Raw genomic sequence first — 15,293 nt, 5'->3', positions numbered from 1 at the left:
TCCTCACTTTTACTTCTACAACTTAAGTACATGTTATGAAAAATGACTTTTGATGCCTAAGTACAGTAAATGTCATATACTTTAAGACTTTTAAGTGCTATTATAAAAAGGTGACTTCTACCAAAGTAATTTTCTGGTAAAATACTTGTACTTTTACTTCACATATTCCCTTTAAGGTACTTTATACAACACAGAAACTCACACACAGTAACTCTATAACAGAAGATCAGCTGTGAACAGAGCCAAGCAACTCCCGTAGATATCATCTGCCTTCTGCGGCTAATTGTACAAGCTGTGATCAGAATAAGAGTTTGGTCATAGCCAAGTTTTTCCCTTTACTCACCCACCCCCCCACACACACCCCCCCACACACACACACACACACACACACACATACACACTTCTTTCCCTTTCAACTTTTCATACAGTCACCAGCTATGCATATAGATCCATATCTTAAATATAACCAAACCCCTCTGATAGTAATCTACACACACACACACACAGTGGTCTGACGTATTTCTGTCACACAAAAGCAACCTAGGCCGGGGGAAGTAAAACCCAAAAGGAAAAGAAAAGAAATTGATATTTAAAGCAAGAGAGAAAAAGAAAGAGCACGTGCAGGTGCTGACCTCCAGAGTTGCTCACATATGCCGTTATCTGTGTGTGTGTAATTTCTCTGCCACAGATTTGGATCTCCTTATCACAGAAACGGCTGGTGGACTCAAGTCCGCCCATCAAACAGTGTCTTGGGGCCCAAATTGCATCAATCAGTGTCTGGAGTGGAGCGGCGCTTTGAGTTCCCTAAATTGGCGGAATAACAAATCTACTTCCATTCGTTACCTTAGATTTCAACTTTTGATGAGGAACTGTGAGAAACACAGCAGTTTAGTATTAAAATAAAAAAACATGAAACAGCTCAACAATTCACTGTCGTGTTGTGAAATGACCTGTTCTTGCATTGCTTATAAAAATGTGATTGCTAACAGATTCCTTTCTACATAATGTGACCTGCTTTGCAAGTTAAATGGATCTCCAGACTCCATCACACCTGAAGAATTAAAAAGCCTGACCCCTCTCTTATCGTCTCCTTTCACCATCATGAGTCGATTGTAAAACAGGAAACATGACAGAATGGCTGCGGTATGTTGGTCCACTGACAAGCTTTTGAGATATAATATCATACTTTTATGATTTGGAGCGAGACAATTCAGATTTTCTCAGTCCAGTGGAGATAATTGCACGTACATCTGCGAGAGAGTTAAACGTCCTCCCCGGAGCAGTTTGGCTCGCAGACAACAGTCGGTGGAAAAACATGTAAGTACACAGGTTAATGTCAACATCACTTTAATCATCGCTTGACGAGAATAGACCTCTCTCTCTGACAGCGGCCGGGTTGACTTTACGGAGCAGGAAAAGCTCTGATAACAAATGGCTGAGTTCTATTTAAGTGAGACGTACGACGGCCGAGCAGCAGCACGCACGACGCCACCACCCGGAAACTGAAATGGAATTCAGCCATTACCTGAGCTTTTCTATACTTTTGTAGGCACCTGAAGGCCTCACAGAGCCTATTTGAGTCTCTGATTCTACCGCCAACCTACAACTGTGACGTCAGCAGGAAAAGTAGCAGAGATTTGCACGTGTTGATTTGGTTGTAGCAGATGAACTACTACTTACTCGTGCTACGAGTAGAAGTGGTAGTAGCAGCAAACAGAAACAGAAAACCAAACAATGACACACAGCAGTGACTGAATAGGCTCAGACAGAAGCAAAGTGCTTATATAATCTACATCTTTCCTTCATTATCCATAACCACATACAGTATGTACATACACACATGAAACCATGGACCTTTTCTCGATATATCATTATTTATTATTCATAGCAGCTTGAGGAGAACAAGTGATTTATTTTGTGAGCAGAGCTCTGCAGCTACTTTCTGATCTGATGTGATGTCTGTGATGCTGCAGGTGGAGTTTAATAAATACATGGAGCAAAGTTGCTGTTAATCTGTTAGTCTGTCTGTGTGTGTCTGTTTGTGTGTAAGCGATCAGTTTGTACCAGGAAACCATCACTCTCCATCATTTTTTACTTGATACAGCCAGTAAAGCAGCTACTACGTGTAGATTACATTTTATTTTAAATGTTTTATTATTAGCTATGGTTGTCACATGTGTGTATTTTCTTTGACTTTGGTAGGATTTTGTTGCTGCTTCCCTCAGCATCACATTGTTTCATCGAATTAGATTTCTTACTGCAAACTGAAAGTAAGATCCCGTGTTTACGTTGTCTTCGTGTCCTGAGCTGTCACGCCAATTTCAGTGTGAACGTCAACTTCACGTTCTTTTTCTATTTTTTTTGCACCCAAATAAGCCATAACATTTTCTCTCTGTGCGGTTTGTTATTTTTAAAGCCTGTGTGTGTGTGAGAGAGAGAGAGAGAGAGAGAGAGAGAGAGAGAGAGAGATGACCCCCTGCACATCGTCAGCATATACAGCGTAAACCTTACTCCTCTCCATGGTCACATGATGACTTGTGACAGGGGTCACTGGGGGTCAAGTGGGGTCGTGAGTAGTATCCTGACATCCTGCCAGTCTAATCACCTGTTTATTTATTTAACAACCAAAAACTCTGATCCAAACCAACTGAGGGACGGAGAGCGAGAGGACAGAGAAGATGAGAAAGGGAAAGTTAGGAGGAAGTGAAGCTGATTAAGGATCGACTTGATCATGATTGATCTCCTGTCATGGACGTGTGTCCCAAATGTAGCAGTATTTTTGATATAATGTAATAAACACACATGTCTCACTTCAGATAAGTGATCACTCATCAGGCTAGAAACCTGTGTCATTCCTTATGTGTCATGAATGAGTATAAATCAAGAACTGTGAATAAAATGGTGAGCACAAAACACTGTATTTAAGAGGCTTGTATAAGTTGTATATGTATATAAAAGTGTAATTTACACATTTATTATCACTTTACAACCCTATTCACTCTTATTGGCCATCAATAAGCCACTTAAAAGACCTTATAAGATGCGTATCATCATCAAAAAGTCAATATGAGTGTTAATAAAAGTGTAATATACACATGTATTATGGCTTTTAAAATATCAGCTCTTACTAACCATTAACAAGCCACATATAAGACCATATTAGATATTAATCAATCAATACCATGTTTTATTATTGCTTTTGAGACACTTACACATAAGCGCTTATTATCAGTTTCTTAATGGTGCAGTTGTAAAATAAACAAATAGTATATTTCAGTAAAGATTTTTAATAATTTGGCTTATGGAAGAAAAAAAAGTTTAGCTGAGTTAAAATGTGTCTGTAGTGGGAGTGCTGTTGTAGAACAGCCTGTTACTGCCCTCTTTTGGAGAACACTGGTACCAGTTTTATTGTGCACGTTGCTTGTACTTACCAGCTTTGACCACACAGTGGCGCTAGATCACAGCTGAAACTCTGACTGCTGAAGGATCTGAATACACACAACACTATAATCTAAATATTTTTCACAGTTTTCTTAGTGTAGAAAAAAAGGCAATAATGAAATATAACTATAATACTAACTTCTTCCTACAAATCGTTTCATATAATCTTCAATATTTACTGATTAAAACTCTTTTTTTCTGCCCTGTTCATATAATTCATATAGGTTGTATAGGTTTTACTTCATTTAAATGTATTTATTACCATTTTTGGATTTATAGAAAATCCTTCAGTGAGTGAGTGAGTGAGTGAGTGAGTGTACTATCTGCTTAGGACCTTTCTTGGTATAAACACTGACCCCACATGGACCAGTACGAGACAGAACTACATTTCTGAGGAACTGGTTAAGCTTCAGGCTAAGATGCGATTTGTGGCTAGGTTAAGGTCATAGTTAGGGTTAGGTTAACTGAATATGGTGTTGTTTAGGCTGTTTAAATGAACAGAGGTCAATTCATTTGGACAGCCTAAATAACTGCACAAGCCTACACAGGTATTCTTTGTGGAATATCAATATTTACACACACACACACACACACACACACACACACAGGGGGAAGTGTAAATGTCAGTAAACACTGGGCCATAGTGAGGTTTTCATCTCATGTGCATAAACAAATAACGTTATCCTTTAAAGTAACAACTTCATAACCACTGACAAATGACATCACAAGCGATTCCACCTTGTTTGAGTTCACTACCTGTTTGAGCTGAGCCTCTGCAGCCCAGTGTGGTCATTTTAAACCTGCAGGTTTGCTGTTCACTTGTGTTTAATATTTTATCTCTGTCAGGTGGGGGTCAGGTTACAGTGGGATGATAAAACGGAAGTGGAGATAGGACTTGAGTCACTCACATACAAGCATCAACAAGGTTAAACGTAATATTTAAAGTACATAGTGAAGAATGTATGTAGAGAATTATTATCTGACTCATGAGACTCTGTCGTACAGAGTTGCTCAGTTTTGGAACTAACTCTGCATCGTTTCAAATTGTTTTTAAGTCTAGAGATCACTGCTTTCATCAATTGGCCACTGTTTTTGCCCCCAGGCAAAGAGAACTTGTCGGCTTCACATCAGCCAAACAACACCAAACCTAACCAACCCCCACACTCAGGAGACAGGAGCTAAAGTACTCACTGCTCACTAACGGTTATTAGCATTGCATTGACAAACAATCGTGTTTTCTGCCTGCACACATGAAACTCTTTGCATTGTGGCACTTGTCACCTAATTGTTCCCAGAGTTCAGACTGAATTGGGGGAAATGAGCATTAAGTTTTCAGTTCCAAACTGAACTGAAAATATCTGAACTCATCTCAACTGAAGCTCATGTTACATCTTAAACGTTAGACGAGAGAATCCATTGAACAGTACCAATGTTTTTAATTCTTACTTTGATCTCAACAACTGCAAAACTGTTTGGAAATCCTAAATGAGTGTCTATATCAATTTGTGAGTTTGTAATATGTCTTTTGAACTTGTATTTATTATGACGTGTGTTGCTGACTTCTTGGCCAGGTCAACCCTTGTAAAAGAGATGTCAATCTCAATGGGACTTTATCTGGTTAAATAAAGGTTAAATAAATAAATAAAAACTCTCAAACTGTGTTTAAAAATGAATACCAACGTCTCTATGAATGTGGTATCTCATTATCTCATTTCATTTTTTCACACACAGTATAGGCACTATAAGCTTATATGAGCTCATCTTATCTTACTTTAAGATGTTTTTTTATACAAACTAAGCAAATATTCTCATACGAAGAGTACATTTCAAACACTGAAATTAATGAACAAAAATATTATTAATTCATTCTATAACTAAGCTGCAACAATATTCTGCACCTGTTTTCCTTAAGATGGAGTAAACACACCTCCTGACGGCACTAAGCCCCTCCCACTTCCTGCACACCTGCATATAAGCTCACCTGTAGCACCAGCAGCATCTTACAGCCTCCTGCTCTGCTCTGGATCTCATCCTGACTCTGCCTGAAGATAATCCTGGTTGGTAAGAAGAGTGCTTCTTTATTTGTTAAGTTTATTGCATTTAACAATCATGAACGAAACACATTTTCAATATTGTTTATTGTTTGACCTTTTATGAAGTTAAATTTGATGGGATTTAAAATAAATAAATAAATAGAGCTGAAATGATTTAATTCATGATCTGTAATCCTAATCCGGAATCATTCAGTGTTGTCAGACACAACAGTGATGAGTTTAAAAAGCTGTCATTAAAGGTCATTTGGTGGGCGAACAAAGTGGCTCCTTGTGAAGCTGCTGGAATATTTTTTTCCCGATCATTTTTCCAAAAAATGCTACCTTTTATCTGAACAACGAGCGTCTTTCTCCTGCTCGCTCCTTTGTAGTGTTATGGGAACCGTGTTGCAAGGATCAAATGACAGGGTGAATGAGAGGCTCCCTTCACTGATAATCTGCCACTGAAACCCCGCAGAGGAACGCACACACACACAAACACACACATACATGTAACAATGTAACATGCATTGACTTCCATTCATCTAGAAAGCCTAAACAAAGCATTAATGCCTAACCCCTGACTTTAACTTAAACAATTTAAATCTTAGCCATAAACTTAACCAGTTCCTCAGAAATGAAGTTCTCCTCGTTAGGACCAGGTTTTGGTCTCCATGAGGACTACTGGTCCTGACGAGGTCAGTGTTTATGCCAGAAAATGGTCCTGAAGAGGCAACAAATTAGGGAATAATGTAAACAAAATTTTAAAGTTATTATCAAATGACAAACAGGGAAGGAAATAAAGGTAATGGCAAAATGTTATTTGCATGTATTTGGATGTAACATAAACAAATATAGAACTTTCTAATATCATTTTACATTGCCTAACATTTAAGGGCTTTTATAATTTAACTTCTCAGCTTTTTGATATCTCTGGTTCAACATTTGACCAGGAATATTCTCCCTTTGCAAGCATGTTTCCTCTTTTGTGTCTGTTTTTTGGCTGTTTTTTTTATTATCTTGCTTTTGGGATCCTCTTAAACAGAAAAGAAAAAAAAAAGAATCCTATTATCATAGTAATAGACTCCATGAGAGCATCCTCAGTCCCAGTGAGAGGCTCTTATTTGACCCGGGGTTGAGCTGCACTCATTTACATTTAGATTTTACATTGACTTGAGTTGAAGGCGTATTTGAGCGAAGACGAGAATGACGGCCTCAAGTGGCCCCGACCGTAAAAGTCTGTCGCCTCGTCCATGCAGATGCGCGCGGCTGAATAGCCACTAGCGAGTCATGTACTCGTTTAAAGGCTCCTTTCATCATTTTCAGTGGGCGTTCAGTGGTTTTGAATATTAGGCCCACTTGTATTTCCATTAACGTCTGGCCAAACGTTAGAATAAAACACATTTGCTCAAGAGAGGCCACAAAAGAGATTTTTTCTCTGCAACCGGATCTCGTGAAAAATGAGCTTTAAATGACTACAATATAGGCCAAACTGTCTGGCTTTATGTATTTTCCTTATGACATCTGCCGCTTAAACACTCTCTCCTGGAGATCGTGGAGAACATCTGCAATTGTGTTCTTGTTCTCTTCCTCCATTTTGTCCGTAATTCCCAGCCTCTATGTTCTCCTCTCTTTGTCTCCAGCCTCCACATCCACCCAACATGACCTCCAGCATGTCAGTGAGGAGCTTCTCCATCAACCGCCAGCCTTCCTTTTCCAGTCGCTCCCTCATGGACACGGGCCGCGCTCGCTCCCGAGCCTCCGTGTCCTTTGCAGCATCGAGTCCTCTGTCCAGATCTGCTTCTATCAGCCAGGATCTGAACGGCCCAAGTAACCTCCAGCTTAATGGCCTGCACGGCAACAGCACCAACGAGAAGGAGGCCATGCAGAGTCTCAACAGCCGCCTGGCCAACTACCTGGACAAGGTATACTTCACACAGTACTGCTTTGTTCAGGCTGTTGGTCGGGAGCCAAATGGATGATGGGTACATGTCATTTCTACCAGAGAAGGAAATGACACACTTTGATCATAAACCTCTCCGTGCAGGTGCGCTCACTGGAACGCTCCAACGCTGACCTGGAGTCAAAGATCAAGCAGCTGATGCTCGACCGGATCCCCAAAGGACACGACCTTGACTCCATGATGGCCCAAGCTCATGCTGTTGAGCAAGAGGTATAAGTGCACACTGCACCATCCGCGCACCATCCCCGCTCCACAAAGCTCAAGTCTACTGCGACTTCACTTTGTTTTTGCATAGACAAATGATTCAAATGCAAATGCACATTGAATCCCCACAGGCCAAATTCAAACCACATTTGAGCTTTCGAGTGAATTTCGTAGCTAAACGGATTCAAAGGAAAGTTAATAAGTATTTTTACCTGCTAGGCTGAACAGACGAAACAGTTGCAGCGTAATGATGTTGAAATGTGAGGTCTTCAGGCAAGAATTTCCTTTGTTTGTAGATGCAGTATATGTACATAAAGACACACGCTAACGTTGTTACCTCATGTTCATGTTCATGTTCATGTTCATCAGGTGAGAAAGAGGACTTTGGAGAATGCTCGTCTCATGCTGGAGATCGATAATGCCAAACTGGCTGCTGATGATTTCAGAATTAAGTGAGTGATTTAATGGAAACTGATAAGAGTCGCTATTTCTACTTCCTGTTGTGGCAGAATCTCTGCACATTTGTAACGTTTTTATTTGACGTATAATTTTTGAAATGTTCATGATAGCTAACTTTAAGCTAACAGATAGATAGATAGATAAATAAATAAATAAATAGATCTTATATAGAAGTTTATGACGTAATAAAAAGTGATGTGATGTAATAAATGATGTCAAAGTGTTTATATTATATATACTGCCCATCTTCTACAAGGTGGGAGACTGAGCTGGTGATGTGTCAGTCCGTGGAGCGAGACTGCATCGCACTAAAAAAGGCCAAGACAGATCACGAGCAGATCATTTCTTCTCTGAGGGGAGATCTGGACAGCCTGAAAGAAGAACTGTACTTCCTGAAGAAAAACCACGAGGAGGTGAGACTGTTCTCACTTTTTTTTTTTTTTCTTTTTGTTTAAACTTCACTTTCATTTGACATTTTGTCTCATTTTCCTTTTGGCTCCGGCTCATCTTATTCTCACAGACGACACGTTGTTCGGTATCAAACTGACCCAATTTGATGTACTCACAAGGTCTTTTAATGGAGAACAGAAAAAGACACGTAGGGAGGGAGGTAGGGGGGAAGGGGGAGGAGGGGAGAGTGTGTTGGTCTTCTGGTTACTACACACAATAGCAGCAGGAAGATCTGGTTTCTCTAAACCTGCTCTCTCTGCCCAATCAGCTGATCCACAGAGCATGGACTACTGTCCTCTGGGGGGGGGGAGGAGAAGCTAAGATAAATTTACCCTCACCTCTCTCTTCAAATGAATGACTGATCTCCCTCACAGTCACATAAGGCTAAACAGATCCAGTTCATTTGAAAAGGCCACTTACAGCCATTAGTGCATTTATAAGGTGCAAAGAGAGAAGAACAAGCTCAGTGTTTGTCAGATGTGATGTTGGATGGTTTCACTTTTCTGTTTTACACCAAGAGCAAGTGCAGATTTTAGAGACAAGATTGTATCTATTTGAATCCGAAAATACACAGATATCCTGTATGTAAACTTATTTTTTTTCAAATCTGACTTTATACTCTAGATGCGGTCTCTACACTATACTCTTTAAAAGTAGCATATGTATGAAGATTCATTAGGAAACTAGTTTCAAAAAGTCTTTATTTGGGCACTTAAAAGGCAAGCAGGTCTGTAAACAAACACATAAACAACTCACCCAAATACTTCCAAACTTCCTGATTTTACAAATACATAAAATAAAGACCTTATTGAAATGTAATCATCCAACAGAGGCATGGGAAAAAACGGTGTGTGAACGAGTGATAATACATCAAATTAAAGCAAATTGTATGTAATCAAACACAATGTCACCGAGAAGAGAGAGTGAAAGAGATCCACTGTGCGTGCACGAACAGGAGAGGACTGTGTGTGTGTCCGATGAAAGGCCAGAGGCGTAAGGCGAGCTCTGCACCATCAAGTATTGATGGAGAAGATCTAAATAATGAAAAGGCCCCCTCACATCCTCTCTGCCACGCTGTGGTGTAGTGTTCACTTGTGTCACCTTTTTAAAAAACAGACACATCCTGTACCTACATGTACTGTATTTTCAGACACAATACAACAATAATGTTTCTACTTCCCACTGCAGGAGCTCGAGCAGATGAAGTCTCGCATCGCAAGAGACGAGGTGAATGTGGAGGTGGATTCTGCCAGCGGACCGGAGCTGGGCACTATTATGTCCGAACTGCGTACCCAGTATGAGGGGATTGTGAAGAAGAACAAGGAGCAGGCGGAGCAGTGGTACCGCAAAAAAGTATGGGAGTAAAGTGTCATTTCTTCATGAGGACAAGGGACAAAAGAAATGTATAATTTTGTGTTTGTGTCTGTGTGTCCTCTGAAGCTGGAGACGGTGCAGAATGAGGTGAAGGAGAGCAACGAAGCTCTGAGAGGGGCCCAGAGCGAGCTCACTGAGAGGCAGCGCTTCCTGCAGACCCTGGAGGTGGAGCTGGAGAGTCTGCACAAACAGGTGAGCAGCTGCACCTCCATACGTACAGATCACAAGCACAAAGAGTCAGACAAGAAATGAATCACAATGAAATGAGGGGGACATGAAGTGTCTCCGCGTCCATGTACAAAGTCATTGTGTGAGGTTAAGAGCTAAAAACACATGTCTGAGAGGAATTACAAGTCATGTAATTATGTCAACGTCAAAAAAAAGCATATTCTCTTCACAAAGCACAAACTCATTGTGTTGGATAAAGGTTATTTGTGACATAACAATGCAGAAAATCCCAGCAGAAGCTGAGATTCTGCGTCAGTCACACCCACTTCCTAATTATTGCGTGTCCATGGTATGGTTTGTTTTGACCGTCTGGAAAAAGTCATTTTGTTTTTCTTCCATGTAATCCCACGTTGACAGTCATCACAAAGTCATGCAAGATTCCATTGCTAAAGTGGGTGAGGGTGCGTTTCAGTGGTGGCGAGATGGATGATAATCATGTCTGAGCAGCACATGTTTGCTTTGGGATGCCAAAACCTTGTCAGGTCACAGGTATTTGTTGATAATGGTTTGGGAAGTAATTTCAGAATCAGGGCTTATTCTTGAGGTTTGGTTTCTACTGGTTAAACCTGTGGCCACAGGAAACAAGCCAAAACTTTTTCTTTCTTTTTTTTGGAAACAACCAAGTCTGTGTCTTGTGTCTCAGTCAGATTAACAATGGATAATATACTGTATATAGATATACATATACGCGCTCTACCACCAGCTAGTAGGTTCAATGTATATATGTATATATGTATAAATATATATATATATATACAAATAAATTATTTATTTATTTATTTATTTGAATTAGGACAATGCATATTAATCAACATGTCAGCATAGAGCAACAACGTAAGTATGCCGGAGTTAGCACAATAGCTAATTTTCATCCGTTGTCCTAAGGCAGGTTAGTACAGTAGACATTCAACAGGACATGATACAAAAGAATACATAAATCACAAGACATTACACATTACAAGTAAAACATAGACACAGACCATAGACAAGTTACATGTAGGTTAAGATTATTTTATGAATAATGATTGATACTGACTGATTTGAAATGCTTAAATATATTCAAACTACATTAAAAATGTGAACACAATGTGTGCCGTCCCAAGCCTTAATGGGGCCCTTAGCGGAATCTGAATTGGGGGCCCCTTCCCACCCCGTTGGATTCACCTGTGCTTGACTATTATTGATACAAATGCAACATTAGAAATTGCAGTGTCACTCTTGTGGCAAAAGTGTCGTATTAATTAGCATTACATATAACATTACATAACATATAAACACACAAAATAACACCAAAGAGTAAAAGAGATTGTTTGCTGTTTCTCTTCTCAGGTCGCGGCACTGGAAATCAACCTGGGAGAGGCGGGTCAGAAGTACTCTTCTGAGATGGACCGTCTGCAGGTCACTCTGAACCAGCTGGAGGACGACCTCTCCCAGCTCCGGCTGGAAATGCAGCGCACCAAGACCGACTACGAGCAGCTCCTCCGCATCAAGCAGAACCTGGAAATGGAGATCGCCACTTACAGGCGTTTACTGGAGGGAGAGGATGTGTGAGTCTTTAATCCGTCGCATGAAGTTCAGATTAAGGGCCAGACAAACTGGTACCAAGATTTCTGTACTGTGTCTTTATAAAAGTGTTGCTTATGCATTTTCTTTCTGCCTCTCAGAGTTAAAGAAGTTCCTCCACCAAAGAGTAAGTTCTTGCCTTTTCAAATAAAAAAGTTGATACTTGTCATGAGCAGGAAGACACAAGCACAAGTACACAAGTATTAGATAACACAGCACAGCACAGCACTGCACTGGTTATTTATTCATTTTAAATACATGTTATCTTCCCCTTTAGAAAATATCAAAGAAGAAGGAGGGACAAAAATGTGCAAATTCTTCACAAATGTTTAATTGCTGTTGTGTAAAGTCACGCCTTACACTTTTGTATGACTGAGACGCAGCATCAACGTGAGACGGAGACAGTGAACGATGTGAATGTCGTCACGCGCGTCCCAAAAAAAAAACCGCCCACAACTGATGACACTTGACAGATGAATGCAGTCCGGTGCATTTCCAAACACCACAATGAGCTCAGCTTGTAAAGCAACGGGCGTGGGTGTAAACAAAACAAAAATCGAACCATTTATCCCAATGTTGTAACTGTGTCCTAATCCAACTGACTCCCATTGTGGGATTAACAGGGTGGAAGCATGTTTTGACAATCTTCATCTTAGTCTGAAACCATTAGCAGACAAAAAAGACAATGGAATACTGTACTTATGACAAACAAAAGCTCAGCATAATTTTTCTTTAAAGTTAAGTTTTAAAAAACCAGCAGAGAAAAAAAAATACAATAACGTAAAAACAGATTAAATAAAATGGTACAATTTTACTTGCAACATCATGTTCAACTGGGATTAAAAGACAACTCAAATTATCCCATCTAATCTCCTTTCATTTCTCATCCCACCACACTGCGTCGTCTTTTCTCTTCTAAAGATTCTTCTCATATCACTGACCAGAATTTTCCAATACTGTAATAATCAATACTCACATACACTGATTTGATACCAACATTCATTTCATTTTATCAGACTTTTGCCTTTCTGTCTCATTTAACGTCATCTCCTCTGTGTGAATCTCATTCAATCTAATTTAAACCAGTCTTCCTAATCTCATACATCTCACCTCACTCCAAAACATCTAATCTCGTGTGTGTGCGTGTGTGTGTGTGTGTGTGCGTGCAGAGGAGCCTGATGTCCGCACCAGGAAGATCGTGAAGGTGGTGACTCAGACGATGGTCAACGGCAAAGTGGTGGACGAGTCCAGTGAGGTGGAGCAGATCGAGGAGACCAAGAAATAGAAAAAAAGAAAGGATTTGGAGATAACATTCACAAGAGTGGTTGGAAAAGGAGAGAGAGAAAACACGAAGAAGCACATTTAGAGTCAGAGAAATGTTCTCCTGAAGTTTCCTTGAGAAAAATGGTCCGAGTACGACATCGTCATCAACAACATCTAACCAATTATGCTCTGTATTCCTGTGCCGTATTATTCTTCACGTCTAAATCCATTAAGAATCACGATTTTGTTTTACTAACAAAATGTTAGTACTTAACCATTAAATGTGTACTTTTTGTGTGGTGAAGTTTACTGTAGTGAATGTTATACTACATTCATTTGACTCATTTTACGACATAATTTAATAGTTTTTGCTGTTTTTGTGCTTTAAATAAAACTTTGAATGACTTTGTTCTTATGTCAGTCAGTATAAACCACTCTAACACAGTGGCTTCAACACTTATATTGACTGTGTCTGTTGTCTTTGTTGCGTTAAATTCCTCTTTAGATTAAGCAAAAGCATTTTGACCACTATTCAATTCAAAAAAATCTTTATTTACAGTATATTCAACATATATATACAGTTAGGCACATGTACATGTAAAACAGTTGAAATCTGTTTCCTGGATTTTAAAGATGAGATCAGGGGAAGACAAAAGTAGCAGCAGTAACAAAAAAAGAAGAAAATGTTGACAAACAGACATAAAATAACAGAAATACTAACCCTGTAATTATAATCATTGTTACATGTTGTTCATCAAAACTCCCTCCAGCACAACCATTGTCTGACCATCGCGTGAGGTGTGAAGTCTGAACTGAAGTCTCAGTCTCTCATCAAAGACGCTTCTGAGACGCCAAAATTACTATAATGACACAGACGTGTCAAATAAAAAGAAAAATTCACAGAGAGTCAATATGTCTGCAAGGTTTGTGTGTGTCTCTCTCTCTCTCTCTCTCTGACAGATTAAAATGTCCTGTGAGTCATTTCAGGATTGTTTTCCTCTGCTCGAATAATCCCTGAATAGAATAATCACATCCTACCTGAGTAACACACTTTGTCTTTGATGACATATGAACCCCCACAGCCACAGCTATCAACCCCTGTAATTATAGGGTCATGACCTTTTTTGACCGAGGTCACCGTGCTCCAAAGATCCTGAAGAACAAAAGTCAAAAGTGGAAAGAACTGAGGAACAGACAGAAGATTCAATTTAAACTTATATGTAAGTTCACTTACCGACCACTTTATTAGGTACACCAGTTCAACGGCTTGTTAGTAGCAAATAATTCATCGGCCAATCACATGGCAGCTATTTAATGCTTTAGGACATGTAGACATGGCTTAGATGACCTGCTGAAGTTCTAAGTGAGCTTCAGAATGAGGAACAAAAGATGATTTAATTGACTGAACATGTTATGGTAACAAGGCTTTCACGCGTGACCATGTTTAGCGCTATAGAGGTACTGTCAAAAAAGGAGAAAACACCCAGTGAGCAGCAGTTTTCTGAGAATGTTGATTCAAGAATGAGCAGAGTGGTAACTTATAACTATTACATTAAATAACCGCTTGTTACAGCCAAGGTATACAGAAGAACAACAACTGAACCTTGAGTCAAATGACCCTGGGTGCTTCTTTATTAGACGTCTTGTGTTCCAAATAATGTGGCTCTCGTAAAGTTCCTCCAAATTCATCATCCATTCTTCACACAATGCAACAACAGCTTTATTACACATTTGTTCTCCCAATTTTCAAACTGTTTTTTTTTGTTGTTTACCGAGCAAACGTTATAAATGGAGTGGACCAACAAAAGACAAAGACAGGAGGTTATCAGTCAGTCAGTCTGTCTGCCTGAGGTCACAGGTCAAATGTGTACAGCACAATAGACAAAGCCATTGTCCAGTGTTTTATTAGAATGTGGGAATTCTACAAATTTAGAAAAGTAAAGACATATATATACAAATTTAGAAAAGAGTCAAATCAGCAGAGTCATATTTTGATGAGTCCTTGGCCTCAGGTCATTCTAATAAGCAGCTTCTTCTTGTTGTTGTTGTTGTTGTACAGCGACAACTGTGATAAAAGTGCCGCCAGTTTACAGTCAACACTTTGACAGAGTCACAGTCAAATAGTCATAAAAACCGAGACAGTGAGATAAACTACCACAGCTGTGCTCCTGAGGTGGAAGGAAGCTTTGAAAGCTCATCACACTAGTAGCTGTTTTATTGTTTTTTTCTTTATTATCTTTATTATTATCTGTAAAGTGTCCTTGGATGTTCTGAAAGGTGCTTATGAATAACAAGTAGGAGTAGTTTTCCCAAGAATG

The 15,293-nt window shown here is 39.5% G+C and overlaps 1 protein-coding gene across 1 annotated transcript; it reads left to right on the top strand.

The window, feature by feature from the left end:
• The first annotated feature begins 5,401 nt into the window (after positions 1–5,401).
• si:ch211-243g18.2 (uncharacterized protein LOC559906 homolog) lies at positions 5,402–13,380 on the top strand. The gene is made up of 10 exons (XM_058617394.1): positions 5,402–5,502; positions 7,115–7,396; positions 7,519–7,644; positions 8,008–8,090; positions 8,354–8,510; positions 9,736–9,900; positions 9,988–10,113; positions 11,479–11,696; positions 11,814–11,839; positions 12,882–13,380. Exons 2-10 carry the CDS (start codon positions 7,133–7,135, stop codon positions 12,995–12,997), a joined length of 1,281 nt encoding a protein of 426 aa, XP_058473377.1. The 5' UTR covers positions 5,402–5,502; positions 7,115–7,132; the 3' UTR covers positions 12,998–13,380.
• The last annotated feature ends 1,913 nt before the right edge of the window (positions 13,381–15,293 follow it).

Source organism: Solea solea, chromosome 19 (genome assembly GCF_958295425.1).
Source record: "Solea solea chromosome 19, fSolSol10.1, whole genome shotgun sequence".
Taxonomy (NCBI): domain Eukaryota; kingdom Metazoa; phylum Chordata; class Actinopteri; order Pleuronectiformes; family Soleidae; genus Solea; species Solea solea.
This window is presented reverse-complemented; position numbering and strand designations above follow the sequence as displayed.